Source organism: Rhynchophorus ferrugineus, unplaced genomic scaffold (genome assembly GCF_030347505.1).
Source record: "Rhynchophorus ferrugineus isolate W39M unplaced genomic scaffold, kcgeb_rfMv2 rfM3, whole genome shotgun sequence".
Taxonomy (NCBI): domain Eukaryota; kingdom Metazoa; phylum Arthropoda; class Insecta; order Coleoptera; family Curculionidae; genus Rhynchophorus; species Rhynchophorus ferrugineus.
This window is the reverse complement of record NW_027472582.1, coordinates 50,136,798-50,153,257: the sequence shown is the minus strand read 5'-3', so window position 1 is coordinate 50,153,257 and position 16,460 is coordinate 50,136,798. Positions and strand designations below refer to the sequence as shown.

The 16,460-nt window shown below is 32.0% G+C and overlaps 1 protein-coding gene across 1 annotated transcript; it reads right to left on the bottom strand.

The window, feature by feature from the left end:
• Positions 1-58: 58 nt before the first annotated feature.
• Positions 59-8,377, bottom strand: LOC143193678 (uncharacterized). Its single transcript, XM_076399999.1, has 2 exons — positions 8,335-8,377; positions 59-459 (listed from the first exon to the last, which is right to left on the bottom strand). The coding sequence occupies exons 1-2, from the start codon at positions 8,375-8,377 to the stop codon at positions 59-61; spliced, it is 444 nt and encodes a 147-aa protein (XP_076256114.1).
• Positions 8,378-16,460: the final 8,083 nt, after the last annotated feature.

The following is a 16,460-nucleotide window of genomic DNA, read 5'->3' as shown; positions in this document are numbered from 1 at the left end:
GTGCTCAAACATAAGTCACAAACAGACATTGTTTGGTCCTGGGATTTATTAATAGTCATTACAAAAGCCAATCTAATGCTTTAATTGGCACATCTGTGGGTATAACAGGTATTCGTGGTATTAATATATTTTCACCTCGAAACTTGCCATTTAAAATGGTGGCTTCGATAACGTTTTTCATTAATATTATAATGGCTAATCGTGTAGCGTTGCACAACCGTGGCGGGTTCAAATTATGAAGCAAAATAATTGGAGATCCAACCTTCAGTTGTAAGTTATGCGTTAGCATGGCTGGCAAATCCAGTAAGTACAAAAACTCTGTTGGAAAATTTACAGCTTCAGTGGTATCGCAAACTGTATCAACAGATTTGTATGATACCAAATCCCCTGGCAGTAATTGTTGTATCTTCAGATTGAAACGGTCAACGTCCACATTTTTTGCCGCTAAAATTGCTCTTTCTGCAATTTAGGGTTGTATGTATTTTTAATGCCACATAATAAAAAAATTTATCCCAAAAATTTTAAAAAACTTTTGGGGTGGACACGCCTTAACACTTAGGGCTTTGAAGAATAGATAGTAACCGATTCTCAGACTTAATATGCATGAAAAATTGAATATACATAAAAGTTTCGGAGGAGTATGGGAACATTGCGACATGCAAATTTTGTATATAAGATAAACAGAAAAAATGTTAGTAACCAAAAAAGCTTCACAAAGATTCTATTCAATATATTCACTGAGCGCCCTTTCAATATTTATTCTTTTAAAGGAACTATAAGGACTTAGATGGGCCTCGAACATTTCAATGAATCAACTTTTGTTATCTTATTATATAGTACAATATTTCTAAAATTTTCTCCCAAAATTTTAAATCTATTAGATGGGCTTCATAAGGGGATACCCCAAAATCGATCACCTCACGATCGGGTTTCAGGAGGATATCTGCGAAGCCTTCAACTCGGGACAAAACGCGACTGCTTTGACGCCATTAATACAAATAGCATCCAAAAACAACAAGTGGACTGGAAAATAGAGGAAAAAATGTACAGATATATTGCATCATTTTTGGCTGACAGATGTTTTCTGGTTATGGTTAATGGTAAAATTTCATCGTCTTTTCACCAGATGAATGGAGTACCTCAGGGCTCCTATATCAGTTCCTTATTATTCATCATTGCTATGAATTCAATTAATGAGGTTATGCCTGCTCATATTAACGCTCGGATTTATGCGGATGATGTAATTATATATCACATACATTCACATCATAAGTATAGCCAGCACCTTTTACAGAACTCCTACTACTGTATTGAAATACCTATGGAATACCTAACAAAATGGACTAAAGTTCTCAGTCGAGAAGTCTGTAAGTATCTACTTGTGCAGATAGAGGAACTGCCCGCGGATGACTGCCTTAATGATGGATGGTAAGAACTTGACAAATAAATCGGAACATAAATTCCTTGGTCTGGTATTCGACTTTCACATATAAACTACATTAAGGGCAAATGTTTATCAGACAAACGCTTACTGAAGACTATCTCTAATCACTACTGGGGAGCACATCGAGCATCGCTAAGAAATATATACAAAGCACTAATAAGAAGTAAGCTAGACTATGGAAGCCAGTGCTATATCACCGCAGCCTCCTCCTATGTGAAGAAACTAGACCCAGTTCAAAACACCGTCTTGAATATTGGTAGCATTACGCACTAACCCGGTTAAAAACCTACAATGTGAGGCAGAGATCCCATCACTCGACTCACGGCGAGAACTCCTGCTTATGAGTTACGCAAACTCCCTTAAATTTTACTTAAAATTGAGCCATTTCGTCTCTTTTTTGTTCTGTGAGCACAGACAACATCTCTACAATACTAATGCGTACATGACCGTCAACTTTTCGGAGGGCTTGAAATCGACTGATGATTGTGATCCCTGCGGCAAACAACATAAATCACGGCTATATCACCATGGAAATTCTCGAATATACTTATAGACTTTTCCATGAAAGTTTTGTAAAAAAATCAGTCCCTCTATAACAAAACGGCTCTTCTGGCAGATACTTACGGAGAATTATTAGAACTGTCTTCTTGAAAGAAGACTCGACTAAACTAAGTGTGCTGTTTTGCAAGGATAACGCTAAAGCATACATGAAAGCTCTCTATAGACAATTAGACCAACCAAACTGTAACCTCTTTAGGAAAAACAATAAGTTATGAGAGATCAAGAACGTCTTTCACCAGTTTCCCAATATCAATAACATTAGTAGGTTCAAATTGAGTATCCTCGCTCGACTGCGGATAGGGCACTGCAGACATATCCACGAGCACTTGTTGAAAATAAAAAATAAGTTATATATTTAAACTAAGTACTACATTATAAGCGACCCTAAATAACCCAAGAGGCTGATGGACTGAAAAACAAATAAACAAATAAATAAATAAATTTTAGAGCAATAATATTAGACTAACATTGTAAGACTATTCCGAAATTTCACCCTTCAGGTCAGCCTGACGCATAATAGGTAAAGAGTAGATTATAACAGCTTCTTGGCCATCGTTTATCTACCTTGCCCCTATGATTTTCGCTTGGCCCTGATTTCTTAAAAATAATCTCTTTCTAGCGAAAGTAAGATTACTAACAAATTAATGGATAAATTAACGGTTTATTATGGCCTGATTATAAGAAGAAACTGTGATTATGTACAAAATATGACGTTGTATAGGCAACTTACCTTAATTACCTCTTTTGTCATTTAAATGCGATCACTAACTATCTATCTTAATTTTTTAATTTCAGATGAACCAATCACGAGTTATCTTGATCACTGCCAGAGAACGATTTTGATTGATCAAGAGCAATGAGATCGCAATTACTGAATTTTCAAAAACGTATTTCACAAAATATTTGTTAAAGGTATCTTTGATTTACTAAATCGTTTGAAATAAATATTTTTATTCATTATTTTATTTGAAAAGATTGTTTCATTCTGTTAATTCATTGCTTGTGTATTAATTACTTAAAATATTAAGTTTGGATAAAATTGTTTTTGTTTTTCCTGGTAGATATTCTTAAAGTTTCATATTTCCGTTTTCTGAGGCCGAGGTCCATAGAATATTCTTGTTATAAAAGTCATAGAGTAAATAAAGATATAACATACGATATAGGCAACTTTATAAAAATGTTTCGCGACATCCAATATCTAGATGACACTGAAATCGCTTTTTCGAACCATTTTATTAGTTCATTTGAATGGTTATGCTAAGAACCTCCAAGGCATTTGATTGGTTCATTTCATTTCTATGCTGCGATTGTTATTTGTTTGTTTCTGGTACCATATTCTGTGTGCATGACTTAGAAAAAAATTTGTTTAACAAATTTTTATGACTGAATGACTATATTATAATCAGGTTTATTTTAAAAGGACGATTTATGACGTGCCATGTAACAGTAAGTTAACCTATTTTACATATACTTACTAACAATTGGATGAATAAAATGGTTACAATGTAGTTATAAAGATATTAGCTGCGATATAAAACCCAAATGTGTTCAAATACATCGATGTTAAAATTATGAAGATAAATGTACTACACTACAAGAAGATTAGCCAATAAAAATTTGAACACTGTCGAATTACATTACCCTTTAAAAAAATGCTTGTTAAAGTAGCGCCATTTTTGTAGGTTTAATTTAGAGACAAATACTTTGATTAAACTTTTATCGGACATTTTCTGGGAATAGGGTTTTGTTCCATCTATTAGATTGCATATAGTTAAAAAAATAAATTCCTCAACAAGTATCCTAAAAACAGATATCAAAGTAAATTTTGGTTATAATTTGTTAGATCAATTCTAATATAGATTGAAGTTGGATTGGCAATCGTTCTGCGGTTACTCGAAGCATTCCTTGTTATAGTTAATTGACTATAAACCACTATAAAACATAAATGTTTATGCCATTCTCAACAGATAGCACATGAATCACAGTTCAGTGTGTAACGTCACCAAAGGCGACCTGAAGTTGCTCTGAACTAATATAATTTACTGAAATTGGACAAAGACTTGCAGTTTAAGCCACCAAAGACGGATTCAGGAACTCACTTTCTCAGTACATAGTAATTTAAATTTGGTGTCACCAGAACTTGGGAAATCATTCCATACAGGGCATTTGCGTAGAAACAGTGCCATTTCGAATTTCAATAAAGGGAATCTGGACGACAAATATACTGGCGATACTCAAAATTAATTTAATTACAACTACAATCTCTGTGAATGGACCAACGACATTCCTGTCGTTGTTTCTTTAGGAGGTTATATTGTACGACTCTTACCGCACTGTCATAGCGATTCAAATGTTAGAACTGAATTGTGTAACGCATGAGATGTCTAAAAATAGACGGCGTCAAGATAAAAGTTTGGTTTGGTTTGTAATAGATACAAACCCTCAATGAGGTTTTCTAACTTCTTTCATTAAATAAAATGGTATTTTAGAAGTAAATTAATAGTTGTCGTGTTTTAAACCAATTATGTTGTTGATAGCGATTACAATACCATCTAGTTATTGGACTTTGCGAAACTTTTCTCCAGAGTTGAGTCTGAATTGTCTCCTAGTTACTCCAAGATAAAGGTAGCGTGATTCGTTTGCCCATTCTTGGAAAATGATGATTTCAGAAGGTAATTTTTGTCATGGTTTTCATTTTTACCTTCAAGGAAAAACACAATGGTGTCTAATCAAAGACTGTATGGAGCTATGGTGTTTAAGTAAACGCCAGTGCCAATTTGCTTGTTCTCGCCTCGAAAATATTAAAAAATAACCTCGCCCTAATTGACAGTTATTGAGAAAGTCGATGAAATTCTTAACAATATCGAGGTAGCTTGATATACATGTATTTCATAGCATACAATCGCTACGAAATAAAATATCGGTTAGCTCTGATCAATTTACACAAGACTAAATAACAAAGTGATGTCGATACCAAAATTTAACATGAATAATAAGTTAGTTTCTATTGGCAAATCGCTACTGAAGCGAAAAAAATTAAACCATTTTTTTAAAAGCAGATCATGTGTGACCATAAATAAATGCAAATAATTAATACAAAGTGACTTATTGCTTGCGGAATCGAAAGCGAAATCCGAAACTACAAATAAATTCCAAGAATTGGAATACCTAACACAGATATTGATACAATAAAAAAGCAAATATCGGAAACAAATGTGGAGTGTTCCAGTAAAGTATGTCCACCACCTCGTTTTAAAATACCACCCTGGATATCCGACGAATGTCTATAGTTAGTAGATGATCGAAAACAAGCAAAACTAATCAACCTCGAGAAATACTAAAAATACATGTGTTATTTTAGTTATTTTGGGAAACTTCTAAGAATACTCGAAAAGACAAGCCGAGAAGAACAGTAGGCTTTTAGACCAAAAATCAAGGTTGTGTAGATAATATTTTCGCGCTACGTAAGCTGATGGAGGAACATCCTAGAAGTGGAAAGTTTGAGATTATCGTTTTTATTGATTTTTGCTCTGTTTTAGACTGTATGCACTGGCCCTCGTTCTAGGCAGTTTTGGAAGCTGAACATGTTCCCCTAAAGATTATTATACCTCTTTTAAACTTCTTCAGGCCTCTTATGATGGTTCCACAAACTGTGTACGAGTGCGAAATCATTTGTCAAATCCATTTGAGGTCCGAACCGGTGTTTGCCTAAGATATGTCGGTTCTTCTACATAATAGTGGATGCAATTATGTAAACAGTTTTTTCAAAACAGACATGCCATTTAATTTGATGCTAGAACCTTGACCTTGACCGATCTGATATTAGCTGACGATGGCGCTGTATTCGTTGATACGGTATAATTAATAAATTATACATAAATCTAGAATTAATAAAAGACGAAAGTCCTGATAACTCACGAATCGCCTACCATTGTAAATCTTAACGGGATCCATTTGGAACAAGTGCTGCAATTCAAATACTTGGGATCAGTAATACAGGAGAAAAAGTGGCATCTACAGCCGATGTAATAAACAAAATCGCCCAAGTTGCAGCGGCTTTTAGTTCTCTCAAATGGTGTTTATGGAAGAAAAGTACTACAGTCAAGACTAAAATCCTCCTCTCTCGTATGCTTACCTTATCAATTCTTCTGTATGACTCCAAGATTTTGACTCTTGTTATAGTCTGACATATGTAAATTTGAGGTCTTTCAGATGCGAAGCTTGAAACAAATTCTGCATCTTTCTGTCCGAAATGATTTTAGAAATGACGTCATTAAGATACGACAATCAGTGCATAGATTACAATAACTTGGTCATATCACCTCCGAAAAAGACATAGATCAAGATCATTGAAAACGATCTGTAAAACAGAAGACTTTGTCCGAGACCAGAACAACTGCGGCCGATCGCCAAGTGTGGCGGAATTTAGTGAAGTGAAGTGTTTCAGGTCCGGCGGCACCAACAGCACCTTATTGGTTGAATATTAGCTACTCTCTCCGGGCGTTGGTTGATGATGATGATGATTATAAGATTCGAACAAAACCCGAAATTGATTGACAAAATATATACACGACTTTTACTTGGCATTGATAAAAATTATACGATGTTAGGATAATATACCGACTTTCAAAAGAGACAAAATATACTCAGATCACAATACGATAGATTAATTCGTGATCATGATCATGATCCCATACTAATTGGGAGCTAAATAAACTTCTTTTAAAAATACTTCTTACAATATTCACCCAGCTATAAATTTGAGAAAATATTTTTTGGGGTGTAGGATTCTTGGAATTTCTTAGAATATTATAAGCTTTGGAAAGATGAAAGAACAGTAAAAATTGCAAATCATCAGATAATAAAATGGAAAATATATTAATGTTGGAGTTTACTCTTACAATATAAATTATTTAATAAATCAGTAATGAGCTACATAACAGAAACAAATTTTGTCTCGAATATAATAATTTTTTTGATTTGTTCAATTGCGCTAAAACCAAAATAATAATAAAAATAATCGTAAAGTAGGCTAGTAAACTACTAAAAATTATAATGATGTATACTTTTATAATATATATATACGTATGGAGTAATAATTTTAATGAAATAATAAAATATAAAAGGCAACAATCATTATTACCACACTTAAAAAACACTTAATAGTTATAAAGATACACGGAGGATGATACAATTTAAGAATACTTACCCCCGAATTTAAATATATATTTTCAGTACTTACAGTACTATTTATCAAAATTTCCATAGGTAACGAGATACAAAACAAGGCAAATGCAGCAGTCGGAATAAAATAAAAAAATGAGTATAATTTCTTTAAAATTATATTGTCGGTCCACTGATAAGGCCAAGTGCCAGAACATATCATTAAAAATTTCAAAAATCCAACAAACTTGGTATTTTTCGTTCTCTCGTAGGTGAATTCGTCACCGTTCATCTTTCCTGATGTCAATTGTTATGTTGAAGTCACGAACTAGTTTAATTCACACTGAGCTAGTCAATAAATACGCCCTTTATAATCTGAAATATTAACTAACAGGATGAAATTAAAGGGTAAATATTGCTGTGCATCACTGTAATTAATGTTATGATGAAAAAAGATATACCGGCATATAAACCAAAATGTTACATTGTTGTAGGAAGAGTAATTACACAGAGACGCTATATTAAAACGAAAGAATAGCCAGAATAATTTAAATGTATTACTTGTACAGTTTCTATTTGATAATAAGAAATGTTTGATCTTGAATTCTTTATTTTACAATTACTAATAGATGATAATTTGTCGATGTACACGTACGTATAAGCACAAGTAATGTAATTAAATGTTATTTAGTATTAAATTATATTACTTATACAAAAATCAAATATAAATTAAATTGTATTTATTTATTTAATAATAAAATAAAATATTGTTTTTAATTAAAAAAACATGATCTTTCAGCGAATAAGTATAGTTACTAAAAGTGAAATAAAATGTTGTAAATATCCAGTATTTAATAAAAACTATTTATGTTTATGCAAATATAAAATATTGCAGTTATTTTTATACTATATTTATCCTATTTATCTATATTCATCCTACAATTCAATGGAGTGATGTAACTTACATACTCAATTAAAATGCTTGTGTTTTACACTATAGTGCGTTCAGTTTTTATATATGATTAGCAGTTATGGTCTCGTTTCCTCAAACTGACTAAGATAAAAAAAATGGTTGAATGTGTGTGGTATAACAAAAAACAAGCAAATACATGGAAAAATAAGGGTCAATAGCTCCTGAATACACATAACAAACACCAGTGCAGTACCTTCGTCAGCCAGTTTGCTTTGGATGATCTTCTGAATTTCCATTGTGTATGAAATTATTTCCCTCGTTTTGGTTACTCCAAATTCCAAGAATTTACGGCTGAAAAGCTAAGCAACTGCAATCCGCTTTTGGTAGCCGCACATCATCAACTGCAAGCTTATATTAAAATTACGGTAGATTATATTAGTTCACAGCAACTTCAGTCCACCTTTAATAGCCTTACACCATTAAATTGCTATGGTTGTGATAAAGTATGGATATTTCTTAATTGTTATAGTTTATAGCCAGAGGTCTCCAGAGGTACCTTCAATCCAGCTTTTGTGGCCTTACAGCTTCAACTGCGATACTTTTGTCTGAACTTGTCTTAACTGCAGAACAATTGCCAATCCAACGTCAGGTCCTTTTCTTGATAATGAATTTGATTCCGATTAATTAAATGAGTTTCCATGGAATCCTTTTATTCTTGGATCATTTTCACAAGGAAATTTTATTATATGGAGAGAATTGGCGAGTGTTAAACGACAAGCTCAAAATGAAACTGAGGGTTTTAATCTATTTTAGCATAAATAAAATTTTTATCTCCAGATGTTTCAGTCGTCACATCACTCAGTATTATTATAATCACATGGCATCGCTCCTTCTTATATTCTTAGCCAGAGCCGTATCAGTTGCTCGATATAAAACGCTTAAGGAGCTATAGAGCATCTCATGTATCTCTTGCTCACTATGAGTAAATTGGCCGGTTACTGCAACATTAAACGGAAATATGCATCAACCCTATATAATGATGACAAACTTATTCAACAAAATAATTTATAAAAAAGCAAGACTAATCAACGACTATATATATAAATTCAGATAATCCTTAAATTCAACAAATTAAAATCAATCTAATACATGTTTTCATTCAATATTCATAAATGGATGTTTGTCAGCTGTACTCACAAAGGCCTAAACTGTTTACAAGATTTTTATCCTAATACTAATAACGCAATATACGCATAATACTAATAGCAACAAGGTCCTCCTGGTAATGCGATAGTTGAAAATCTTCTAATTGTTATTGCTGTTTACCATCTATAATGATTAGAATAAAATCCGACAAAAAACAACTATTCTAACCACGTAAATAACTAGTGTGAGCAAAATAGGATGTCTTCTAAAATAGCCTCCAATTTGCTAACTAACTCGTAGATCATATCCAAATAAATCCTATTTTGTAAAAGAGAGACTTATATACTGCTAAAAATCACCTATGAGAAACGGTAAACTTTAAATTCTCAGTATATTGTAAATTGATTCACATTTTAGATTCAGAAAATAAACTGCTATTAACTCCCTTTGTACGTAGTTTTATTCTGTTATTGTAATATTTAATATAATATACCGTTGTGGGTCGTTTGAATACCTAATGTCAAGTATCTTAAGATGATTCTATGAGGCAGATATTAAAAGAAATTTATAAAAGTTGTTAAAATATATAGGAGAAAATACACATTACATTGATTACATTAGTACATAATTTATTAAAGCAACACACTTTAACTTGTTTACAATTGCAGTCCTGAGCACCTGTGTGCAAAACAATCAAGAATCGTTATTCAGATGTCATCAGAATGGACCATCGTCCGGAAGAACGAAATGTACCCTCAGATCAGAAGAAATTACAAACAACCCAAACTGCAAATACACATTTATTGAATACAAATACATAATACCAACTAAAACTAGGAGTAAGTCAACATATATATGACTTTAATCAATATATACCAACATTAATATATCAGAAATAACTGGAAACGATTCGAAACAAATAACATATTTTTAGACCAAAACACTCAAGACTAATAAAAGGATAACGCACAGTGAAGAATAACTCTAGCTGAAAAATATCACGAAGTTGTGGATTTTTATAATATTAGACATAACGCAACCAATAAAATATTGCCAACCGCGGCAATATTTTATAGACACAAAAGTGAAAGAAAACGATGATGTTAAATAGGCAAGGGAGATTATTAATTCAACAAGAGATACTCAACGAAATACTGCATACTCAAATCAAGTGTCCGTAGTTTATGTAATCCGGTCTTAAAAGAAAAAAGAAACGTACTTTACCTAATGTACCAGCGAACCTGCGCACTCCACTGCAAGTTAAACTGAAAAAGCTCCTGACCCACAAGCTCTCCGGCTTTCCAGATTGTAAAATTTTACCTCACAGCAAACTACATCCGATATACTCAGGTGTTCCGAGGGGTAGTATCCTTGGCTCATTTTTATACTAATAACGACTACTGTGGCAATATATACTAGAAATACGTCGGCCTTATCATCTCCAAACAAGAAACCTCCAAAAAAATTTAATTGTGATTGAGAAAATAACGTATGAAGGCGAAGGAAATAAAATCTACGCACGTGACGTTCACCCTCCGCAGAAGGAGTTATCCCTCATTAAATATTAATAATGATGAGCTCCCACAAGCAAAAACGGTTAAGTATCTGAAAATGCATTTTGATCAACGTAAAGCGTTATATTATATGTTATAAATAAAAATTAATCACCGAAATTCATATACGCGCATAAGATGAGAAACATTGTACAAATTTGGATAAGTTTTGTTGTTTGTTATTGTCAGGAAAACGCTTGTACAAAATTTCCAAAAAAAAGCTTACAGAATTTTTTTTTATATTTAAATATAAAAAAAGTGTCAGTGTAAGTGAGTGATACAGAAGACCGTTGACGGAACACTGATAGATTGACGCTTCTTTTTAAATTAGCTTGAGTATTTAGGGATTCTTCATTTTAATTAAACAATTCTAATAAATAAATAAAACAGATCATAAATTAATACATAAACGAACCGACAAAAAAATGCACTGGGATGGCTTTAAGTATAATATGCCAACATATTTGGCTACAATTTGCTGGAGGACATCTCTACCATCTCATTAGTCCGATCTCCATTAATCTCAATTAACCTCCACACCACGATAAGTGCTTTTCATTTTAATAAAAATCATCAAAATCTCAACTCTTACATACGCATCAGTTAAAGAAATTTACAATATGCTTTACTTTCATCATTCAGGATAGCTCTCGCCGTTTGATGCAACTCATAATCTTCTTAAAACAGTCACAATTATTTAAGAAAATAGATAGAATGTTATTAATATCGCATTCTTTGGGGTTTTTCCTTCTACCGCATAAGACTTACCCATTAGCTTGCACTTCAAAACAACAAGAAATATACATATTTTGAACATCATAATGATACCTATTCTTACATAGTATTCCCAAACCAACCTACCTTAAGGTACCTTCATTGACCAATGACAAACTTTTTGCTTTTTATGGGGTTTCTTTAATCTATTTACATCTATGTAAATGGGTCCTATTGCTTTCTTATAGCATACACCTCAATTAATCTCCACGCCACGATAAGTGCGTTTCATTTTAATAATAATCATCATAATCTCAACTCTTACATACGCATCAGTTTCATAACAAGTTTCACTTTATAGACTCCTTTGTGCAAAATTTCTAAATAAATCTTCTCCCAACCTGTTTTCCATCTTTTAGTGCATCAATGCTGACCTTTTGATACTATTTAACAATTGACTTTTTGATGAGAAATTGATTGCTGGTAGGTCAAACCTCAGATCAACCTGCCAATTTTCCTTGGCGACTTTTACAACATGCCATGTTTCTTTTGATATATTGTGACCAGTTAAACTTTAATTTACCGGCAGAAACGCATAATTAGCTATAGATATATCGTCGTGGATCTACTTTAATAACAAGTTAAAGCGGTCAAATATTTTGTTTTAAATTATAAAAGAATATTAATGGTAAGATATTAAATAAGATTTCAAACATTGGTTACAATAATCCTTAAATATATAATAATAGCACTTAATAATAATATAATCAGTCCTATCACAGTCATTAATATGGACTAAATAATTTTTCAAACAAGTTGTACAAACAAATTTAGATCATGTATTTTCATATATCCATTGGAAACATTTAATGCATCTTATCCATTTTTATCCCTTTTTGTCTTGGAAAATGCTTTTATGATTAACTGGGCATTCAGGGTCATAATTTTTCGAGTTTCGATTCGAGACGTTTCTCATCAGAAAACTGTTTTTTTTTTGTCTCTTGCATTTATTTGTGTTGTTTTCTGCTATTTTTTGCCCTTCTGTCCTTTTTCCTTTGTACTGTTCTCTTTCACTACTCTCATTCCATTCCTTTTCCGTATCCATAATTGGAAATGAGATGAGACCGTGTCTATCATGTCTTTGCGCTGTCTAGCGGAGGTTAATATGATAATATTAATGATACGCTGCACATTTTCTAGAATAAATTAAGCTAAAAATTCGGAAAAAAAATTTCCTAATCACGATAATCGACAATGGAGTAGATCTAGTTGGTCTTGCCCTATCTATGGAATCTGAAGGTGACCGGATGTCACTTACCAAAGATGTATTTTTTTCATTAATTGATGGAGGAACATATTCCATTTACTGCTGATTTTAATATCAATTTTATAAACTTTTATATACATTTTTCCAAATATTTCTAAAACTCGGTAGTGAATAACAACTCGTCCTGGATGATTTAACAACCAGTTCTCCATATCTTAAGGCTTTATGCTATAAAATGAATAAGAGGGAAGCTGTTTATAGATATACTATTGTCGCGTGAAATTTCATTTACATCTAAATTTATATGGCTGTAAAAACCTCCAATACTGACACAGTGTTATCTTTAGATAGTTTATAATCCTATAAGGATCCAATAGGATCCAATAAGACAGGTGGTGCTCCATCGAGTAGTTCAGTCTGCATGTGTTTTTCTTGGAAGCAACATCAATGGAAAAATTAACTAACCAGTAACTGACATACAAGTATCAATAGTTACTAATGCTCCCTTCTCAATAGATGATAACTTGCTTGACTTTTTTCTTCTACAGTCAGAAATTTTATGACTTAGTGCTGAACCGTGAATCATAATTAATTAGATAATTGATAAAAGGTTCAAAGAATAAATTGTCATATACTCACATATTTTATAGCATTAATTGTTAAACCTCTTAATATTTATCAGCGGTTTAAAATATTCACCAAATTACTCTTAATCATTCATAATTTCTTCTATTTGTCTCATGTTTTCCATCTCGTCAAATTATGTAGTTAGGTAATACAGTGTTTTATTACACTTGTCAGATTTACGCCACAACATGAATTAACACTTACGATATTTTGTATATTTACGATATTTTCCACTACCGATCTGAAGGTAATTCCTAGTTGTTGGATTTGGGCGTATTTATTTTTATTGGAATTTATTTCTTGGTAGGTCATATTACACAAAAATTTTAGGTCTAAAAACTTTAATCTTGCCAAATTTTACGCCTTCCGGTTCTTCTATTTTCCCCGAAAAGAAAGGCAACATTTTCTCTAAGCCGACTAATATATGGATGATACCCTCTCCAGAGAGAGATACCGTCCCGGATGCACGGCCCCTAGTATTATTATGAATTGTCTATTCAAGAATATGTTTTTTCCTTTTTAAATCAATTGTTCTAGGAGCAACATTTCACTACCATTCATGTTTTCGAATGGCCCACTGACGTATAGTCTATCCAAAGTAGCAGTGAACTTATGGTCGAAAAATTTAAACTACAATTTAAATACAACCAAAATCGTTTTTAGATTAAAGTTGTTTTATTATATTTACATTGAACTCTTTTCCACGCCACCCATAAAGCGTTATTTATGTAGTGGCATCACCTGGATGCTTTATCCACATATTTAACACTTGTATATCAAAGTAATGTATTTTACTTTAATTAAAGAGCATTTACCTCTGTACGTTCAGTTCTTGGTTGCTTTGATGGGGTGTTTCCTTGTCAAATAATTTTGATATCACTGTATTTTTAGTTTCTTCTATTACTAACAGTATATACCATTCTTTATAAAAATAATCACTAAATTCTCCCTAATGTATTTACCATATATACAAAACAGTTAGTATTCATCCTGTCCTCATACCTTCTATCCTAATGCTCATCTATAATTCCAAACAATCCTGAAACACAGATATCTATGCACACAGATCTTTCACACCCTATAATTAAATTTTCTACAGTTATCCTCTATTAATTATATAAACACCTTTAATTGTGTCCCCTCCTTCACCCTGTCTTAGTAATTGTCAGCATTGCATTATAATCACATATCCCAAATGTTTTATTTGTCACTGTCACTTTCTGAGTCACTGTTCAAGTCAATGACTAAGCTCTTAATTTCCAATCTATCTAAAACTTGTTCACAGTTGCACTATTTGTCAATTTCTTTCTCTGTATGTCTGATGGAGCTCATCCAAAAACGAAGGTATTATTGTAGACAATGCTTCTTTCCGCATATTCAAAGAGTTCTTGCGTATCTTGATATACTTATCGGCCAGCATTTCTATTGTAATAATTATTTACAACCCCAATATCAACTCGATTTTATTGCCGTGATAGGAAGGTAAACGTAATACTTTGTGGCCATCTGATCTACTATGTATCTTTTGTCGGGCTGATTTAAAAAAAAGTAAATTGCAATAAACCGCAAATAAACATTTGATTTGAATTTACCCAGTAACAGTTTGAAATAGTCTATGTTTCCTAACATTGTTTGAAGTCACGACTTATACCGCTCAAAGAGCTGCATATCCCTAAGTTTTTTAGGAATAATTTTGATACTAACAGTCATCTTTGTTATATTAAATTATATTTGTATTAAAAAAACTAATGACCATTTTTATACATTTCATAAATTTTATCTTGAATAGAACCAACATTAAAGCATGCAGAATTTTATAGTTATAGTGCCCATTTAGTATTCAGTGCAGTTATAACACAATAAAAATATATCCAATAAAAACGTCAGCGGCTTATTATTTAATAGTATCAATACTTGGTAATCACGGGCTCTCATTACCTCGTTCCTGTTCGAGTTAGTGACTATAGACGTAATCTTTTCCTGACAAACTATTTATTTGGTCTCGGCATTTTCAACTAGAGTATTCACAAATATTAAGCAGCGATTTGAAATTTATCAAAACAAGAAAAACGCTAGAATAACGTTTGTCGGTTTATAATATCTCACTATCACTTATGTTTTTATGAATTTTGCAAACTTTTGACAACCCAACGACTTTTGCAGGCTGATTTGGTTACATGTTGAAACATATCAGACAGCATTGTATATGCATTGTGTCTCTTTTTAATTGGAATAAAATAAGAAGGAAAATATGGTCTGGTATTAAAACGAATAAGCAATACATTATACATCTTGAGAACGTGAGTGCACTATTAATTTAGTAGGTAGACTATAAGTAATTTTTATTTCGAGATATTGAAAACTAGATAGTTTTAGTTAGCAAAAACTATCATAAACTTAGCAGTGACCTACTTCTAGTGTCCCCCGTCACGACTTTATGCGAAAGAATCTTTCTTTTTGCTTTCTGGGTTAATAATTAACACGTGCAGACTTTTTATCAAATTTAACAGTTTCAAACGCCGAAAACAGTACTCACTGTACTTAATAAAACACCTTTTACATAACTATGGATATCCATCAGCTGCAACTTTCCTCAAATTAAAATAAAAAGCGGTTCTTCCTTCAAATTGTGGTCTATTAAGAACAAGTTGATATGGCTAGAGCTTAAACAATATTTTTCCTGATATTTCAAATTGATATTTAGAAAGAAATTAGGGCGCTTTAATTAAAATATATGTCGAATAAAACATAAAACATCGGGAAAATAGATTTCTTGGATATACAACTGTTAATTAGACAGATTAGACGACTAGAACCTCATAGGTGGTATAGAAAATAGTTCAATGTAAACATAATAAAACAACCCTAAACTACAAGTCATTGTGGCTGTATAAATAACAGTTTAAGTCCTTTGATAATATATGCATAATGTATAAATATATTATATTTATATAATTATATAAATTATTTAAATTATAATTGATAACATTACTTTTGTTTCATTATTTTATTTACAATTATTATTTTGATATGTTAGAGTCAATATAAATCAATGATCAAATTTGATTTGTT

Bases quoted from the DNA above. Each gene is read 5' to 3' on its own strand.
- LOC143193678 (XM_076399999.1), bottom strand. From the start codon at position 8,377: ATGGAAATTCAGAAGATCATCCAAAGCAAACTGGCTGACGAAG. The intron at 460-8,334 runs GTACTGCACTGG...CCTAAATTGCAG, and splicing joins AAGCAAACTGGCTGACGAAG to AAAGAGCAATTTTAGCGGCA.